We start from the raw sequence: 20201 nt of genomic DNA on the forward strand, positions 1-20201 counted from the left end.
ATATAACACTTGGAATATTGCATCCGGTTTTGGTCACAATATAAAAAAAGAGATTGAGATTCTGGAAAGAGTTCAAAGAAGAGCAACAAGAACGATTAGGGAACTGGAGGCTAAACCATAGGGAGAAAGGTTACAGGAATTGAGTATGTCTAGTGTAATGAAAAGAAGGACTAGGGGAGATAAGATAGCAGGGTTCCAATGTTTGAGAGCACTCCTAGAAATTTGAGGGGATCAAACAATTTTCCAAAGCACCAAAAGGCAAGATAAGAAACAATGGATGGAATCTAACCAAAGAGAAGTAATCTAGAACTAAGGAGAAAATTCCTAATGGTGAGAGCAAACAACAAATGGAATAGCTTGCCTTCACAAGTTGTGGGTGCTCCATCATTGGAGGCATGGTGCTCATCTCTGTTTCTTGGCCGATTGATCCAGCATTGTCCGATGGCATTTTCTGTGATCATGTGGCCTGCGGGGCTATTCTTCTTGTGCCATATCCATCATCAGACGTTGCCAATCATGTTGGCAATCCTATTTTTGTCAACAGCACCATGAAAAAGTGAGTTTTGTCCAAATCAGTTCCTTAGGTTTTAAAGCCATGATGTTCTTCTGCCTTCAACTTTCCCTGGAGGATTAAGTGAAGGATGCTGTATTTTTCCAGGTGTTCCATCACATGTCCAACATATTCAAACTTTCGCTTTTTAATGGCTTTGATGATTTCCCTTTCCTTTCCCAGGTGGCTTATCACCTCCTCATTTGTGATTTTGTCAACCCAGCTTATACGTAACAGCCATATTTAAATCCACATTTCAAATGCTTCTAGTTTCTTCAAGTGGTTTTCTGTCAGACCAACTCTCTACTCTGTAGAGCAGGATAGAAAAGACGTAACATCTGACAAGCGTGGTTATACATGCAAAAAATGCTGTTAATTTCCCACCAAAGTGGTACCTATTAATCTACTTGCATTTGCGCGCTTTCGAACTGCTAGGTGGGCAGGAGCTGGTTCTACACATGCTTATTAAAATATATTTTTATTTATTTTTCATATTTAAAAGTCTGACAAAATACCATGCTGTGTTTAAGTAGGTGGCCATTTAGCAGCTAAAGGATTGCAATGCCTTTCAGTGCAAGGCAATTCCAAAAGTATTCCAATCAGTTTGACAATTGACAACTCCACTGAAAGCCTGAATAGGACAGGGGCCTGCATTTTAACCAATTTGCCCTTTCAGCCGCTCCTTCCAGGTTATTAACCTATTTCCATTCCTCTTCTCAAGGAATAAAAAGGAGGACTGAATCTGGGCAAGACCTACTGGAGTGGGTGGGGCACACCAGATTCTCCTGTTTAATTCTCCTGTTGCAAGCAGCGACTCCGGGAGCTTGTTCTACCTGTTCTGTTTTTCCAGCCCTTATGTTGGATGATGGAGGAGGAGTCTCTTCAGAGAGGTTGAAGGGGATTTTAAATGGAACCGGGCAGGACAAGATCAAGTTTCTGATCTCCTTGAGAGCTGAAACCCATCCATCCTATTTAATAAGGAGAACTTGCAGAAAGCTGGACACAGGTCTCCCAATATCACAGTCCGAAAGACACATTCCTGCCTTTGGCTGGTCCTCTTTCCATTTTGAGAAGCTATTTCTGTCAAAAGCAGAGACTGGCTCTTTCCCAGCTGATCATGTGTATCCACTTGGTTCTCCTTACAGTGAGCTCAGAAAGCTGAATTTGGCCCATCCCTTTAATCCTCCTTACAGGCTGATGTCACCAAGATGGGCTTCTTTTTCTGGCTCTACTGCAGCATCGCACCACAAAGAAAAGAGTGCCGGGCCAAAAACCTGCCAGGAAAGCAGACAAAGTGGCAAAGGGATTTTGAAGTTGTCATTAATGCTGATTTGTCCTGATAAGACCTTTCCTTTGTATTTCAACATGCAGATTTCTAACATGGGGATGTTGTTCTCAGGACTCATAATTCAAAATAAAGCTGGATGGAGCTGCCATTGATTGTTTATGGCTTGCTTGTATTTCAGAGACTCTGTTGCAGGATGGGTGGTGGGGGTAGGTGGGAGGCGTGGGCAACTTAGCACTAGAAAAGTTACAAAGATTGCCCCAATTAGTTTTTTATTTTCTGATTATTTGGGACAAAGCAAAAAAATCACCTTCAGCTCCCTCTTTTCAGGCTAATGCTAAAAATATATGTTACTCCCAACTGAACCCTGAGATACTGCTGCAAATGAAGACACAGGCAGCAATCATTCAATTGTTTTTTCTCTCCAATTTTATAATGTTGGAAGAAATGTCCTTCTGGGTTCAGTTCCAAGTGGGGAAAAAGACACTGGAAACATGGAGGCTGCTTGGAAAGATGGTTTAATGGTGGACAGGACCACATGGCTTGAGCTCCTGAGCAGAAAAGGGAGATCACATGCTTCTAGGTGTTGGGTGAAGAAGAAAGGAGAGAAAAGGGGGCTTGCTGAGAGTTCCTGGGTTTTTTATACTCTCTGTTTGGCCCCACCTCTCTGTTTCCTGTTCCTGTGTAAGAAATGTATTCTGATTGGTTGTCAGACTCGGAGTGGTGAAGAACCTTAGCTATCTTTGTAGGTTGTGTGCCTTTTGAATCCCAAGCTTGGTTGAGTTCCCAGATGCCATGTGGTGAGATGGATAAGGGGCTAATATTATCATGCCTTAATCCCATTATCCTGGAGTTGAAGTGGGGAGATATTTGTTATGTAGAATAGACTGGCTCAGGCATTTTTATGGCACATTGACAAAGGTGGGGGCTATTAGAGTGAGTCTGTTTCTTACCTAAAAACATGTTTCTCCATTTCTGATCCAAGGAAACATAATATTCTGCCTTTTCAATATTTCCCAGGAAATTTCATTTTTCTAGGAGAGGAGTGGGTGCTAACTTCCTACAATAAGATGAGTTAGCTTTAAGAAAGGCTAATTCTAAATGCCACTACTGCATTGCCTTGTTAACTACACTGTCAGCCTTGTGAGATAGTTTGAACAAGAAGCAAACCCAGGAATGCTAACTCTACTAGAACGTTACATTAACAGAATCTTGCAAATCTGAAAAGACCTCTCTCCCCCTACACCATTACAGTCCAAGAAACTAGGGAAGGTCCCTTCTGAGAAGGTTGCCATGTCCCCATACCTTCTATAACCCAGCTGCCTCTTATCTGAGGGTTGCTTAGTCTGAAACATTTCCTCCTGTCTCTCAATGTCATTCCCACATACCATTATGTAACAGATAACAGAATAATAGAGTTGAAAGGGGCCTTGGAGGTTTTCTTGTCCAACCCCCTGCTCAGGCAGAAAGCCCTATACCATTTCAGACCAATGGTTCTCCAATCTCTACTTAAAAACTTCAAGTGTTGGAGCAGTCACAACTTCTGGAGGCAAGTTCTCCCACTGATTAATTGTTCTCTCAGTCAGGAAATTTCTCCTTAGTTCTAGGTTGCTCCCAGTGGTGAAATCTATTTTTTTTACTACTGGTTCTGTGGGCGTGGCTTGGTGGGAGGGTCATGTGACTGGGTGGGCATAGCTATGTAGTCATATAACTGGGGAATCAGAAGACAGAAACTAACTTTAACAATATCCTGCTGGAGCAGGGTTGGACTAGATGATCTCCCTTCCAGCCCTGGATTATCCTCTGAAGCTGTGTCTAGTGCCAGGTTTATAGTCCTTCCTTCATCTCCTTTTCCCTCCCTCCCTCTTTCTCTTTCTTCCTTTCTTTTTCAACACCCCCCCCCCTTTTTGGCCTAGCAGGGAAGCCTGCTGGGAGCAAAAAGGGACACCCTCCCACGTCTATAGTAAAAAAAATGTTTAAAAGTTAAAAAAAAAGTTCCGAAGATCAGCTGTGAGATGTGCAATTTTTTTTTTTTACTACTGGTTCTGAAAACCAAAGCATTTTTTACTACTGGTTCGTGAACTGGCCCGAACTGGTAGCATTTCACCCCTGGTTGCTCCTCTTTTTAGTTAGTTTCCACCCATTGTTTCCTGTCTTGCCTTCTGGTGTTTTGGAGAATAAGTTGAAGTTGCTTCTTTTGTGGCAGCCCCTTAGATATTGGAACACTGCTATCATGTCATCCCTAGCCCTTCTTTTTATTAAATTAGATATACCCAATTCCTGCAACTTTTCTTCATATGTTTTAGCCTCCAGTCCCCTAATCCTTTTTGTTGTTGTTCTGTGTACTCTTTCTAGAGTCTCAACTTATTTTTTATATCATGGCAACCATATGTTCACTGAGATTCCTTCTGCAAGTATAGCCTGCCAAAATAGTTCTCCCAATAAAATTGCCCTCCCAGTAAAATTACCATATGCCAGAAGTGGGAAATCTGTGAGCTGAACATAGCTATCTACTCAATTTTTACATACTTCTGAGAATACCTCTAGATACCGGTCTCCCACAAAAGTAACCCAAACTCTCCAAAGTGGTGAAACCCAATCCAGTGACCTCATCTGTTTTGTTCCTATGATTCTCAGAGGCCAGTTTTTCGAACTAAATTATGCCATTTTGATCAATCACTATGATAGAAAGCAGGAGCTTAATGTTTTAAGAAAATGGGGATATGAAAAGTACTGTATGCTCTTCCTTTCTTGCCAGGTTAAGCCCCAATAAAGCTGAAAGCAGGGAAATGTAGGACTTTTTTCACCCAGCACATACATTAAGTATGGATTTCACAAATGTAATGAATGTTAACTTGTTTGACTTTACAAGTAGATTAGGCACATCCCTAGAAAAGACAGCCAGCCAGGGCCATCAGTCCTCATGATTCTGGTGTTGTCATAATTCATTGCTAGGAATTTGAGAGGGGGGGAAACCCCTGTTCTTTCCATAGCATAGAGGATCAAACGGTTGGTCAGATTTTGGCCACATCCTTCAGGGCATTTTTGGGTGTTCTTTGAATACAGCCAGTTACATTGTACTGAGAGAGGGGATGAGATCATCTCTTTAAAAATGTACCTGTATAATAATAACTGTCCTCACATAACCATGTGTAGTGTTTATAGTTATTTATTGAAGTTTTAAAGAGGCTAGCATTGAAAAACAATGTGTAAAAAAACAACAGAATATGAATAATAGGATCAATTATCTTGCAGAATTATCATTCTGCAGAGAATGGCCTAAATTAATGATTTCCAAACAAGACTTGTGGACTTCAACTCCCAGAATTCCCCAGCCAGGAGAATTCCAGGCAAGGGAATTCTGGGAATTGAAGTGCACAAATCTGAAAGCTGCCAGGTTTGGAGGTCCCTGGCCTAAATAAAAGGCCAAGTGACATCACTTCTGGACAAGATGCTGTATTTTTAAGAAGATATGCCATGCCCACTGATTTAACATAGAACGATAAACCATGTGGTTTGTTTGGTGTAATGTACTATATAAAGACTATAAAACATGTTTTATTGTTTGGATGTTGGCTTAACCCATAATGCATGTTAAGTAAACCATCACTTGGCCAGTCCAGTATCCACCACTGTTTGGTGTGTTGATTACACCAAATGATCCTTCTAGGTTAGTATGTAGGTAAGAGTTGTTACAACTAAAGTAATGGCGATACAAAGAATACTGGACAAGCAGCCAATCATTTCCCCCTCTTTTACTATGACAAAGTAAACTATCTTGAGAAGTTTATCTTATAATAAACTCTGCTGCATTCTGGATAGCACAAAGCTTTTGGCTATGAGAAGTTCATCAATACTACTTTTATTACCGCTCAGCTCTATAGATTTCAGAATATGACCGTTCCCACTTTATTTCAAACAGTTTTTCAAGGGGCAATTTTAACTGGTTTTTTTTTAATGTGAACAAAGCAATAACAGTCATCCCAAAACCTAGGCATAATACACACACTGAGCAAACAAACCTTAGTTTGCATCTGTGTTTTATCCAGCCACGTTGTACTAATTCAATAATATAAACAGATCTATAGGTTAATCATAATTTTCCCCCCTCAAAAGGAAAGTAAAGGGATTTGGCTTGAGCAATACGATGGTTATTCTTTCCGACTTTTAAAGTAACAAGGGGCTAAACTAATTTAATTATTGTTGGCACACACCGCTTTTTTTAAATGGCTGGAAACAATTTTAAAAGCTCTGAAAAGAATGCCTTTACTCCTTCTATGTATTCCATGCCACCTACCGGGGGAAATAAATCTTATTTCAAACTTGCTACTTTTTACAACAGACTGACTGCAGCTTTTTGGGCTTTCTTTTACGTTTCGCTAGAAGCCTCAAGCAACCATGCATGGCATAGATTAAATCAAGGCGACTACTAAGCTTCGGGCTGTATCATTTTCTTAGGAGACTGATTGGGGGACGACGACGACGGAGAGGCTGGGAGAAAAGGGGCTTAAAAAAATCCAACCTTACATAAAACCTCCTTCTGTAGATACATTTACAGATCTCTGGAAGGATTTTTGATACATTTAGGAATTTTTTTTTAAAATACGCTTCTGTGAACAATATCGCTGAACTTTAATGGGCGTGTGTGTGCTTGTAGTTTATATTAACTCTGGGGCTGAGTTTTCCTTCTTCCACTGTTTTTTTCCCCAGGACACTGACCTAGCCTTTAATTGTTTGGTGATAGGCATGTAAGGGGGAGGGGCGTTACTTGTTTATTGGAACAGCAGTTTAAAAAAAAAATCAACCTAGGCGAACAGTTTCTAGTCCCCCCTAAGGATGTATCCAAACAGGCAACCAATCAGCTCTTACACAGCTTTTTCAGCTTGTCTTTTTTAAAGGGACAGTAGCAAAGGGGTTATATCACATTTAAAGAGAAAGATACCGACGTTGGAAGAGGGGGCAGAGTGAGAGGCTAGAGAGAAAATTCTCTCAGTTCTTAAAAGGGTCTAACTTTAGGCTTCGGGGAGGGGAAAAAAAAGAACTGCAAACAAGCGCCTATACTTCATCAAGGGGTGGGGGGGAGAAACGGTGAGTTATTGTGACAAGGAGCCAAGGCGCCCTTCCTGGGTGCAGGCATAGCCCTTGGCACATTCATCTCGGAAGTTGTATGATTTATAAGCCGCATATTTAAAGATCTACAAAATGTATTATTATTTGAAGAAATGCCAAGGATCCATCCTTTATCGATTTTTCCCCTCCCCGGCAAAAATAATAAAGCAAGCAAGCAACCACAACAAAAAAAGAGAATTGATGGGGCTGATTCCGTTTGGAGGTGTTTTGGCTTAAGTTTATGGTTAGCGTGGTCACATTTTCGCTTAACGATTTCAGGAAGACGAGATTGCGCTCCCCCCCCTCCGGTAGTAGAAACAAACAAACAAAAAACCAGCTTGGGAAGGCCAAACGAGCTGCGGTGGGGAGAAGAGAGAAATAAAACAGCACATTCCCATTATTTTTTTAAATTTAGAATTAAGTCCCGTTGAGTTCCGCAGGATTCTCTTCCGACCAGGCTGCAATAAAATCAATACATGGCGAGAGGGCTACCACGAGGCCCCTTTCCCAAACATTCAACGTTGTCTAGAAAGATTTCGGTTGCATCTCCAAAAGAGACGTTTCCTGGGAGATGAGCCCCCACTGAACGGACAGGGATTTCCGAATAAGATGGGGAGGGGGGGAGGGATTCGATGCGCCCACTGCCGCTCTCCTGGAGGCGCACGGTGGTTCCGCCGAGGAGCAACCCGGCGGTGGTTGAAAAGAGGCTCGAGCATGGCAGCTTTGCCTGGGCCGCGCTGAGCACAACCATGTGGAAGGCAACGAAGGGAGAGAAAGTGGAAAGCGGGAGGGCGAGAGGGAGGGCAGCCCGGGCGAAGGGGGAAGCTGAGCACCGAGAGGATAGAGCGAGGGAGAAAGGCAGCTGCAGTTAGGGCAAATGCGAGCTGGGCCGGGGAGAGCGGCATGCGGGTTGCGAAGGCGGATCGAGAGGCTGAAAGCGGACGGGGGGGGGAGAAGGTGAATCGGGAGGGATGCAAAAAGAGCTTCTGGAGAACAGGCTGGGATTAGGGGAGGGTACCTGGGTAGAGGAGAGAGAGCCGGGTAAGAAAGGCAGCGAGGTCCCAGCTCAGCCCCTAGGCAGAAGGAGGAGGAGGAGCGGTGGCAGTGGCGAGGGCCCCCTCCCCGCCGGGAGGGTCCTTTAGGAAGCAGCCCAAGGATGCTTCCGTCTGCCTAGCGCCGGCTGGTAGAATCTCCCTTGGTGCCACCTTAAAAGTTTCTATTGGAGGGCGGAGCAGCCCTTCCCCCCGCAGACCGCCGATTGGCCGGGGAATGTATCCATTGTGGAACGTTGACGCCCGCCGCGTTCTATCCCTAGTGTAGCCACGTTCGGTTGAGCCGGGGGCAGCCGCGGTGGCGGCAGCGGTAGGAGCAGCTGGGAAAGGAGCCGAGGACAGGGGCAGGGCGATGGGGTCGCGGCCGGGGCTTTGACAGCTGCAAGCAGGACGAGCGGTGCGACCGCAGCGGAACCCGGGCCGGCTCCAGCCGAGGAAAGGCGCGAGGTTCGGGAGACGGGAAAGCATCGGAGCAATTTAGGCAGCGGCGGCGGCAGCAGCTTTAGTTTCGCCTCTTTCTTACTGCGGACCATGTTCGCTAAAGGCAAAGGCTCGGCGGTGCCCTCGGATGGCCAGGCTCGGGAAAAGTAAGCGCCGAGGCAGCGGAGGGAACCTCGGGGAACTAGACGCGGCTTCTTCGGGCGGGCGTTCTTCTCGTGCCTTTATTGTCTTGTGGGGAGTTGGGGCATCTGGAAGGGAAGAGCATGGAGGATGAGATGGGGCGGGGGGACAGAAGGTGAAGAGTCTCTTTGGCAGGGGATCTACGCCTTTCGCGATTCAGGCAACGGGTCTCCAAGCAAAGGGCGGCGGGTGTAAAAAAAAACATGATGGAGGAAAGCATGCAAGCTCGCATCGTCCTTTTGTCTGGCGTGGCTGTCCGTCTGTTGCCAGTGGAAGGGTGAAAGGCTTTGTCCAGACAAGGCGCGTTCGGTTGTCTTCTCCTCGGCCCGCCTTCGCTTGCTACCTTGCTTCTAGAGTTTCCAAGTTTGGCAAAAGCGAAGGGTTTGGCGCGGGGTGGGCAGCGGCGCCTGGCGGGGGGGAGACCGGGGGGGCGTGCGAGAAACTCCACTGGGATAGATAGAGCTCGCATCCCCAAAATTCTTCCAGGAGCCGATGACGAAAAGGCCGCCGTCCACTCCGCCACCGACTTGTTAAGCGGGGGGCGGGGGGGCGGTGCGGGACGCTGGATGCCGGACTGCCTTTTAGAGAGGATGCGCCCAGCGAAGTTGTGTTTTGTGCCCTGCAATGAGCGACTCTCAAACTTCTCTTTGAGCGGGATGGGGCGCGCTAGAGGCAGGTCAGGAAGTGCTGTGCCTTCACTGCCGCGGCTGAAAGTGGGGTTCGTTCCCTTCTGAAGCCAAGGGGGTCTCGGTGTGAAGGGGGGAATACCCTCTCACTAAGTCCTCCTCTGGCTTAATTTCCATCTCCTTCCAAGAGACTTTCCCTCCCCCCCCAGCTACTTTTTTTTAAAGTCCTGTCTTTTTACAGGTTAGCTTTGTATGTCTACGAATACTTGCTGCACGTAGGAGCACAGAAATCGGCACAGACCTTTTTATCAGAGGTGAGTGACTTTGTTTACTTTTGACCCCTTTCCCTCCCCTCCCCCCCAAGATAGCCTTTGTTTTCAGAAAGCAGGCACAGTGGCCTCCATTTTGAATTTTTTATCACCTTTTGCCATTTATTGCTAGTTAGCCTCAGAGGCTCTTTTAGGAAGGTGGGGGGGGGAGCAGCAAGAGTGGAAGAAAATGGCATCTTTTTCTTCAGGTCTGTGACCCCCCAAACCCTTTTTTTTATCCTTGGCTGTTCACAGATCCGATGGGAAAAAAACATCACACTAGGAGAACCTCCTGGGTTTCTACATTCATGGTGGTGGTGAGTGTTGCTTCTTTTACTTCTGTGTTAAAAGTTCTTTATTTAACTAATTGGAAGTGTTGGGGAGGGAAGATGATCCCAAGCAAATGGTTGGGTTTGCCTTTACATTGTCTTAATCCAAACGCATAACTCTGGTTGTAAGCTTGTCTCTTCAGTCTAGGTAGAAGTTACTTGAAAAAGTATTGAAGAGAATTTTGGGAACAAAATTGTAGGTTTTTTTGGAATGTCTTGTATTCTCCAAACTTGAAGTCATGTACAAACACACACACACACACGTATAAAAATAAATGAAGGTTTCTTGTCAAAAAGTGGTGTTGCTTTAACAAAAACATATGTGGAATATTTATGGATATAAAATGGTCTTAGCTTTTCATTGGGGACTAGTATTTTGTAGATGATACCTTTTCAGAACATTTAATTGGAAAAGGAAATTTGGTGTCTAGGTTATCAGCTCCATTTTTTTTGAAGTGTTGCCAATTTCCCTTAAAACATGATCCTAAATTATTCAACAATGAGATTGCCCTTTGTGCGTATATATGTATGATAGAGTATAGTGGACAAGTTCAGTGTGACTTGAAGCAGTTATGCAACTTGTAGCATGATGCTGAGCGATAGAAATATTTCTAACCTCCTGGTGTAGATCTTCTTTCTTGAATGTAAATCCTGTTGATTCCAGGAGGAGTTCCTTTCATCTATTGTAGTTAGTTGTTAGATTAATATAGTTATTCATCTGTATGTTGGTGCTGCTACCAAAATATACTTTGTTATGAGGATGGCACCTGAAGTTTGCTTCTAGGAATGGTAAACATTTGAAGGGCACATGTTGCTTCCATAATCCAATTTTCTGATGATGCTCTGAATGATGGAATGTAAGGTGTCATAGGCCACATTAATCTCAATTCACAAAATACTTTTTTATTAGTTATCTATGGTTATGGAATTTGTCCTGTTTTCTGAATTTGCATGATATATAAAGATAAAATATGGCCTGCTGGGGAACAGGAATAGCAAAATTTAATGAGGTTCTCCTCCTCCTGGTGTGTAACTTAAACATTTTTAAGGGTAAGAGACTAGGCTGTCAGTTGCCACAGGTTGATGCTCTTGGGACTACTTCTGAATTTGTTTCCTATTTGGCTTTCTTGCGGAGCATTGTTTAATGCACTCAACTATTGAGGATAGTGGAGTAGAAAATAAAGTCTTAGCACATGAAATCTTTCATACATGACGGATAATAACACTGGAGTACTCAGGGCATTTTCTGACTTATTTGCTGGAAGGCCAAAGTTATGTCTATAACCCACCTTACTTTCAAGGACCTCCAGATGGCATACCTAGTTTTCCTTTCCTCCCTCTGCCACTTTGATAAATTTGAGGTAGGTTAGGCTGAGAAATAATAAGGAGCCATGTGAGTTTAATGAATAACTGAGTATGTAAACCTGAGTTTCTTAGTGCTAGTTCATATTAAGAATATGTTTTATATAGTGGATGCATTCTGAATTTCATTATGTGGGTGGGGGTCTTTATATTGATAATGTTTACATGTGCCTGTTTCAAGACAGAAGAGGAATCAATGATGTATTGAATACATGGCCTTTAAAGTCAAATGGAAACAGCTGTAAGGGATTGCAGTCCAGTTTAGGAGACAGTTGCAGATGTGGAATGGGACATGTTCAGATTTAATAAAGTTATATGACAACTTGAATTGGCCCATACTTTATTTTCAGCAAGAGGGTAATTGAAATGAACATGCAATAGTTCCATATATAAAACTTCTGCAATGAATTGACAGCAATGGGAAATACACAGTATGGTTAAACAGATACAGGAAACCTAACTTTTTAATATTGTGGGAAGGGAGAAGGAAAGCTTTACAAAAGGAACCATTGAAACAGAGTTGATAGGCTGTTGAAGTGGGAATCTTCTTTACTGTACATTAAAAACTTGTGTATGTAAATAGGCATCTTGTGTCTCTGTTGCTGAAGGTAAAAGTCTCAAGTGGAACTAAAGTGCTGTGTTCACTGCTCCTTGAGTAAAAATTGAACAAGATTGAGAAGTGCCATTGTTCCTGAACCACAGGCTCATTTGGATAAGCCACTATATGTCTAAGGGATGTATATTGTGTAAGTATTAATAACTAGTTCTTTCTTCATTTCTTTTTATAGTGTATTTTGGGACCTTTACTGTGCAGCTCCTGAAAGGCGAGATACTTGTGAACACTCAAGCGAAGCAAAAGCCTTTCATGATTATGTGAGTAAAAAAAAAGTTATCCCTCGGTTAATAAACTTAGATCGCTGCAGTTGTTCCAAAGCAAATGCAACTAGATCCAGAGAGAAAAGGGTGTTACCTCTGCCATTCCGATGGAGTTTGAATATTGTTGTATAAAGTCACAGTTATGTGAATCCAGTTCAGTGGCTTTTCTTGAAGGTGGAGCATATTGATCTGTTTACAGAGTCATGTGTCCTCCTAGGATCACAGAGGATAAGAAGAGGGAAGGAGATCCTATTTATCATGAGGAACTCTAAGGTGCAAACTTTTGACATAGAGGCCTGCATTTGAATGTGGTATGCTTCTTTCTTTGGAAAGATTAAAAAAAAAAAAACCTCTCCAAGGCCTGTGAGTATTTAAGAATTTATCAGAATGCTGTTGTGCAGTGTAATCTTGTGCATTTTTTTATCCATAAGTGAATCCTATTGTGTTAAGTGGGGCCATCCCTCGCAACGGATGCATAGAATTTCAGGCTCAGGAGAGAGCCAATAGCTTCTGTTCCAGATTGCAATATGAAGATTTCCCTCCCCTTTCCCTTAAGACTGCAATGCAGACTTCATTATTTCTTTAATTTTTAATAGGTATGGGGATGACTACAAACTAGCTGCAAAAGGAAATTTTCAAGAGACTTAGGTGATGCATTCAGATGTTGCCCCTAAGAGGCATACCTTGGTTTTCTCCTGTGTTGTCATCTGAAGCCGTACATGGTTTCTTACTTGGAATTAAATAATTGGTAGTTGTGAGTTGACTGGAGATCCTGAAAGTGAACTTGTCTAGAGCAACATTGCTCTCATAGCTGAAGGAGGACAACACAGTATGATTATCCCGTGCCATGGGACATTCTTCCAAATGAACTGTCCCAGATGAACTTTTGACATCATCTTATCTGATGTGTTGGTCTCTGGATTACCTGTAATGGTAGAATATTGTTCCCATGGACATGTCCAAGTGGTTAAGAGCTAGGTTTAAAAGAAAAAGTTAAAAAGGATTCATCAGCGTGTTTAATAGGTTGAATACATATAGTCTTCTACTTACAGATACAATTGAGCTCAAAATTTATGTTGCTAAGTGAGAAGTTCGTTAAGCAAGTTTAGCCCCATTTTATGACTTTTCTTGTGATGTTTGTTGAGTGAATCACTGCAGTTGTTAAATTAGTAACACAGTTGTTCAGTGACTTTGCTTGTCAGGAGGTTGCAAAAGGGATCACATGCCGGAATGACCCTAGGACACTAACTGTCATAAATGTGAGTCAGTTATCAAGCATACGAATGTAAATCACGTGACCTGAGGGGATGCTGAGATGGTTGTAAGTGTGAAAAATAGTCATGTCACTTTTTCCAGTGCTGTCATAACTTTGAACTGTCACTAAATGAACTGTTATAAGTTAAGGGCTATTTGTGATGCAGTTCAAGAAATTTAGGATTGTAGGAGGAATTGAGTTTGGCAACATAGTTGACAATAGTTTCATTTAAAAAATGGCACATACTTGGAAGGCGGACTCACTAGTTTCAGTCCCTTTTGTGACTGAGTTATAAGTTAGGGATGCGGTGGCTCAGTGGCTAAGATGTTGAGCTTGTCAATCAGAAAGGTCGGCAGTTCGGCCATTCGAATCCATAGTGCTGCGAAACTTGTCCCAGCTTCTGCCAACCTAGCAATTCAAAAGCATGTAAAAATGCAGGTAGAAAAATAGGAACCACGTTTGGTGGGAAGGTAGCAGCATTCTGGGCTCCTTCGGCATTTAGTCATGCCGGCCACATGTCCATGGAGATGACTTATTTGGCAGTACTGGCTCTTCGACTTTGAAACGGAGATGAGCACTGCCCCCTAGAGTCGGGAATGACTAGTGCATATGTATGAGGGGAACCTTTATCTATAAATAAGAACTTCTGCAGAAACTGCTTTGCAATCTCTAGCGACATCCATAGAATTTCCTTAACCCTATGGTTCTTTCTCCCTCTTAACTCACCAAGAAAGGGCTTCTTGGAAAGAACTGTATAATTTGTAAACTTTCAGGGCTGAAGTTGGAGAAACCTTGCGGACTATTCAAAGTAACTTGCAGGAAGCACAGTGGTCATAGATGCAATGAGCTTTTATATGCTTTCAGAGTCAAAAAATACGCTTTGAGGGGGAAAAACTCTGTTCCATTCACTTTGATAGGTTTAATTTAACCCTTCCTGATGTACCTACCTTGAAATATTGCATTATCTCTTGGAAAGATTATGGATCTTTAGCCTGGGATCTTATTTTTTTCTTTTTCTTTCTGACAAAGTTCTTAGAGGGACTGTTGTATTCAACAGAGGAATAGTCTTAGAAGCTACTTTTTGATGCAGAAACAGTAGCTTTCATTTAAAAGAAGTGTGCGCACTGCAATGACATGTACTAATTAACAGGAGGCTCCTATTTTAAAATAAATAGTGACACTCAATTTAGCCCTCAGATGGAGTCTTTTGAAAAATGTGCTTCAGTTTGCAACCCATGTTTCTCCCCCACAGAGAGAAATTCCCTGAAAGCAATTTCCTGAGAAGGGAAGAAGAAAGTGATTAAAACATGTATTTAGATACATTTATCTTGCTGTTTAGAGAAATACTGTCTCCTGTCAAAAGGCAAGACACAGGACCCAGAATGATTCACAAAAAGGACAATACACGCTAAGGAAGGGAAGTAGTGGAAAGAGGGAAATCAGTCTGAGAATGCCAGAACAAACTAGTGGATTTGTAAACCAATATATAATGTGAGGAGCACAGTGGCTAAGATGCTGAGTTTGTTGATCAGAAAGTTGGCAGTTCGGCAATTCGAATCCCTAGCGTTGCGTAACGGAGTGAGCTCCCATTACTTGTCCTCCTGACAACCTAGCAGTTCGAAAGCATGTAAAAATGCAAGTAGAAAAATAGGAACCACCTTTGGTTCTCTAGGTGGCAGTGCTCATATCCATTTCAAAGCAAAAGAGCCAGCGCTGTTCAAAGATGTCTCCGTGGTCATGTGGCGGGCATGACCACGGAGACATCTTTGAATAGCGCTGGCTCTTTTGCTTTGAAATGGATATGAGCACCACCACCTAGAGTCAGGAACGACTAGCACATATGTGCGAGGGGAACCTTTACCATTATATAATGTGTATCTAATTTTGACCAACATGACAGAAGCTGCTTAGTAGGTTTCTGATCAATAATAGAAGACAAGAAAGTTCTTTACTACAGTTCTGTAATTTTTTGGGGGGGGGGAGGGGAGGGGATTCTGGAGCAGAGTGGCTATTGCTATAGAACCAGGGTGGCAACTATGGCCTCTTTACAACCCTTGTAATTCCTTAGTCAGTATAGATGGCTCAGGAATTCTGGGAGTTAAAGTCCACAGGTCGTACAAGGGCCATAGTTGCCTATCCCTGCTATAGAGGGCAACCCCTTATCTGCTTGAGACCTGATCTTATTGTCATGATTTTTCCTTACTTGTTCAGCCTTGGAATAGTTGGCTCTGTTGCGTAAGTACCAGCAGTAGGAAGGAGACTTCAATCTGAACAGATCTTGGGGAATAATGTTCTCTCCTAGAATAAATACTGGTTCTTTGTGTGATAGGCAGAAAAGATTAATGTTGCTTGTGGAATTAAACGAACTGAGCCTCTTCTCTTCAGTTATGACCACTTCACTTTTATGTAACTTCTGCTTATTATTATTATTTTTAATATGCTTGAAATATTTCTTCCTTTAGCTCTTTATAGGGACTAGGAACGTAATAGTTTGGTTGCTGGTTTTATTCAAGGTCATCTGCTAATTGTAGATACTTTGGAGTTAAAAGCTCTTCCATATGCAACATGACTTAATTTAAAAAAACCCTGCTTTTTGGTTACTTAAAAAAAACAACAAGCCAGTATTCCCTTAGGCAGTGATGGAGAACCTTTTCCGCACTGAGTGCCGAAAAGGAGCCCACATTCGTCTGGACCGCAACCCAGAAGAGGAACTGGCTAGGGCGCATGTGCCCCCCTCCCCCAAATGAACTTCCAGTTTCCAGCATGCGCACTGGCCAGCTAGTCTTCTGGTTACTGTTGTGCATGCGCGTGTGATGGCATGCATCTCATGCAGGAAAAAGAAAGACCAGCTCTTCCACTTTCCAGCACTGCCACATGCACGAAGACCAGCTGATCGTCATGCATGCGTGCACACCAGAAACCTGGAAGAGGAATGGGCAATGCCACATGTGCCAGATGACAGGGCTCCGTGTGCCATTTCGGGCACATGTGCCATAGGTTCGCCATCATGGGCATAGGGGGGTTTCTCTATTATGAACGCTCAAATGTATGCAAGCTTTTGTGTTCTCACAACTCTTCAGCAATCAAGATGTTACAAGACATAGAGAATGGGGAAGAAGGATTTTCTTAATATAATATTTAATTGTGGTTGTGGTAGGAAACCTAATAGGAGACAAACTGACGAGAGTCTTTCCTCCTCTTGTGTTCTGTGGCTCCAGAATTTGCAGCTCATGGCCATGTTGGCTAGGAATTTGATGATTACTATCTCAGCATGCGTGGTGAACGTAACGTTGCGGAAGGCTGGCATAAGGTATATAAAGTTGTAGCGCTGGCATGCAAAATTCAGTAATGCTACATTAGCAGCAGCCTCATAATAGTGTCAGAGGATTTACTGCATTTAGAGAAATTAATCTTTTTTAGCTTGGTAATAATTCTAATAATAGGCCAGAGTGTATTAGATGATTCACATAAACTTCTTTAATACATGTTGCTTTAAGCTTACAGCAAATAGATACAATCCTCATTGAGGTTTTTTAAATTCACGGTGTAATATAGTTTCATAACACTTCTAAATACTTTACCTTTGTAGGGTCATTATAAGACTTTATTTCCTGTTCTCATCCTTTTACTATACTATTTGTTTTTGAAAGTCCTCTTGGTCACAAAATAGATGATTAAATAAGTATTTTCATAACTGTCTTGACTTTGGTTATTGACATTTCAAGCAGTAAAGTTGTTTTTACCACTCTCTAGAATTAATACTTTCCAACAAGCAATATGTAGCATGCTTGCCATTATATACCAACAGGATTTTAGTGATGTGTAAGTTTATCTGTGCTTGCGCATTGATACATAAACTTTCTCAAGCAAGGCATAATACAGGAGCATGTTAAAAACTTTGCCATATAGTTTATAGTTGCTGTGTCCACATATAAAGAGCAAATAGGCCAATATATTTGAGGGAGTTTTGTTTTCATCTACTGTAAATTACTTTTAGGATTGTTCTGCTTTTACAGAAATAATATTCCTTTAGTTTTTTAGAGTACAAAGATAAAAAGGCAGTTTCTGGTGAATGGGAGGAGCAAGATGAGATTTGCAATTCCAGGCTATTCTTCTAGGGAAGGTGGATCAGGCTTTGACCATGGATGGTTCTTGTCAATATCTGGCAAATCAGAATCTTGGATTACAGGTAGTCCTTGACATATGACCACAGTGGAACCCAACATCTCTGTTGTTAAATGAGTTTTGCACCACTTTGCAACCTTCCTCATCACAGTTGTTAAGTGACAAGCACTGCAATTGCTAAGTTGGTGACATGGTTGTTAAGTGAACCTAGCTTCCCCATTGGCTTTGCTTGTGAGAAGGTCAGAAAAAGTGATCACATGACTTCCTGGGACACTGCAACTGTCATAAATATGAGTCAGTTGCCAAGTATCTGAATTTTGATCATGTGACCATGGGGATGCTGCAATGGTTGTACGTGTGGAAAACGATTATAAGTCACCATTTGTAGCACCATTGTAACTTTGGTCACTAAGTGAACTGTTGTAAGCCAAGGACTACCTGTATAAGGTAATTACAATTGACCTGACACGTAACTAGGATCTTTTTCTCCCCATATGCTCTTTACTCTTAACACGATAAGGTGGTAGGTAGAATAAGTGCTATGCATAGGCCTTCTGAATTATCACTGAATGAATGGAGAGCCATTCAGGTTTCTAAATCATATGAGAGAAGAGTTGATTGCATGATTTGGAATGGCAGAAGGTGGGAATTTGAAAGGATGTATGATGTGAAATATGGGTCAACAGCTGTTGCTGCTTATGTTCTAAAAAAACACCACATTTTCACAGGTGGAAAGGTTTTGCTGTGCATGTGGATGTGGTCAAACTAAACAGCTATTATAGATTGTCAGAATGATGGACAAAAGGGATGAATGGTTAATTGCTATTCAGTTACTTTTAAACAGAGGCATGGTTCCCAGTGTAAAGATTTATCTTTCAGGTGTTTGCAGAGTTCTCTACTATGCTAGAGACTATTTATCAAGAGAATCACCTGGCAGAAGACAAAAAGAACGTTCTTAAAAATTGAGAGAAATCCTAATGCTTTCTGTGCGAAAGATAGAGATTCTGAGAATATTGCAATGCATTGAAAAAATCTGGCCTCTCTTCTTTGCATGCTTCTTTCCCATTGTTTATAGTTGAGGTGTTGTTACTTGAATGCTTAAGAAGCAAATCTCTCCAGATCAGTAGGCCTGGGGAATACATCCTTCAAAGAATGGGAAATCATGCTTCATTAGAGGCTTCTATAACAGGACTTGCATGCTGTGTCACTTCCATTTCATTTCCCAGTATAACTATATGATAATAGAAGCAGCAGGAGCAACAAGCAATTTCCCCAAAGAACATTTTTAATTTTTTTTTAAAAAGCCCTTCCAACAATGAGCTTGAGGTTGGTTTTTGCATGCACGTGTCTTGTTCATAAGAGTTCTCTCAGATCATTGATCTGTACTGATTTAAGAATTTTTCTGATTGAGACGTAAGGAGCATTGGGAGAAAAAGCACTAGCTAAACCACGTATCAAAGGAATGCGAAATCACTGTGCTTTGGAGAAAAACCTCTTTCACTCTTTCCTTGTAAATGGAAAGCAATATTTCTTTTTAAAAAGTTTGCACTTCATTGTATCTACTCGCTACATACAGGCAGGAGAATCTGGGAGCAGGTTTTCCTACAAGTAGAAATCCAGTTATCACAAGATAAAGTATGGTAATGCAAAGAAGTCCGTGCCCACTTGTTCAGTTAAGATGCTTCCAACAGCTTGGAATCAGACCCAGAAAAGTTCCTGATTGCACAATTAGTGACGGTACAAAAAATACTTTTAACATGTCTTTTGTCTATGGCGATTCTCAGTCATCCAGGTCATGGTTGTCCCAAAGGTGTTTTTTCAAGAGGCAACTGGACCTTGTAGTTTTTCTTTGAAGACATTTCGCTTCTCATCCAAGAAACTTCTTCAGCTTTTTGGATGAGAAGTGAAACATCTTCAAAGAAAAACCAGAAAATTCAGCTGCCTCTTGAAAAAGCATTTTTGGAACAATATATATGTTGGTTACTTCTGATGTTTCGAAAACACATATAATTTTTTTGCAAAACACAGAAAAAGTTTTGATATTTTTTTGATGATTGGAAAAAATAGATCACAGGGAAAAATATTTATAGATATAACTGTTGTAAAGGAGCGATTTCTTTATATGCTTTCTCTTCCTGCACTTTTGGCTTTGTCTTTTTTCTCTTTCTTTTCCTTCTAAATTATTAGTTTCCGTTCATTTTTATCTTTATTAAAATATTTCTAATAAAGTTATATGGAAATACCCCCATTGGTTAGTTATTAAAATGTAAGGTAATTTGAGGTTTGCAGTGATACACCCCTTTTTAATATTTAGGTCCGTTTATATCAATATCTTACAGTAGCGTGCAGATGAGGGAAAACCCTCTAGTGTTTTTAATGTGGTATTTCGGTGATCTGTGATTTGCACATTTGTCAGTGGGTGGTGGATGGGTGTGTGGGATCCAAAATGTGCTTTCAATTTCAGTGATTCCGTATTTTTGTTTTCCAAAAGAAAATGCTGTGCTCTCTTGGGAGTTTTAAACCACTCTTGGCACAGTTGCCTTTACCTTTTTTCTGGGCAAAGCCCCTCCATGGGCACACTCATATTACATTGTGGTAGCATTGCCAGACACTCCTGTTGCCGGTTTTATTGGGCATCTTCTGAGCTAGTGAGCTACAAAGGGATTGTACAGCATGACAAGGAATTTCAACCACCACGTTATC

General features: G+C 41.9%; 1 protein-coding gene across 2 annotated transcripts in view; it reads left to right on the plus strand.

Moving 5' to 3' along the window:
* Positions 1-8242: 8242 nt before the first annotated feature.
* Positions 8243-20201, plus strand: part of SSBP3 (single stranded DNA binding protein 3) — a 245416-nt gene continuing 233457 nt past the window's right edge. For both annotated transcript variants that reach the window (XM_032217942.1, XM_032217943.1), the window contains exons 1-4: positions 8243-8583; positions 9485-9557; positions 9807-9868; positions 12031-12115. In XM_032217942.1, coding sequence (XP_032073833.1) covers positions 8528-8583; positions 9485-9557; positions 9807-9868; positions 12031-12115 — 276 coding nt within the window. In that variant the 5' untranslated portion in view covers positions 8243-8527. The remainder of the gene's footprint in view (positions 8584-9484; positions 9558-9806; positions 9869-12030; positions 12116-20201) is intronic.

This window comes from Thamnophis elegans, chromosome 5 (assembly GCF_009769535.1).
Source record: "Thamnophis elegans isolate rThaEle1 chromosome 5, rThaEle1.pri, whole genome shotgun sequence".
Classification (NCBI taxonomy): Eukaryota; Metazoa; Chordata; class Lepidosauria; order Squamata; family Colubridae; genus Thamnophis; species Thamnophis elegans.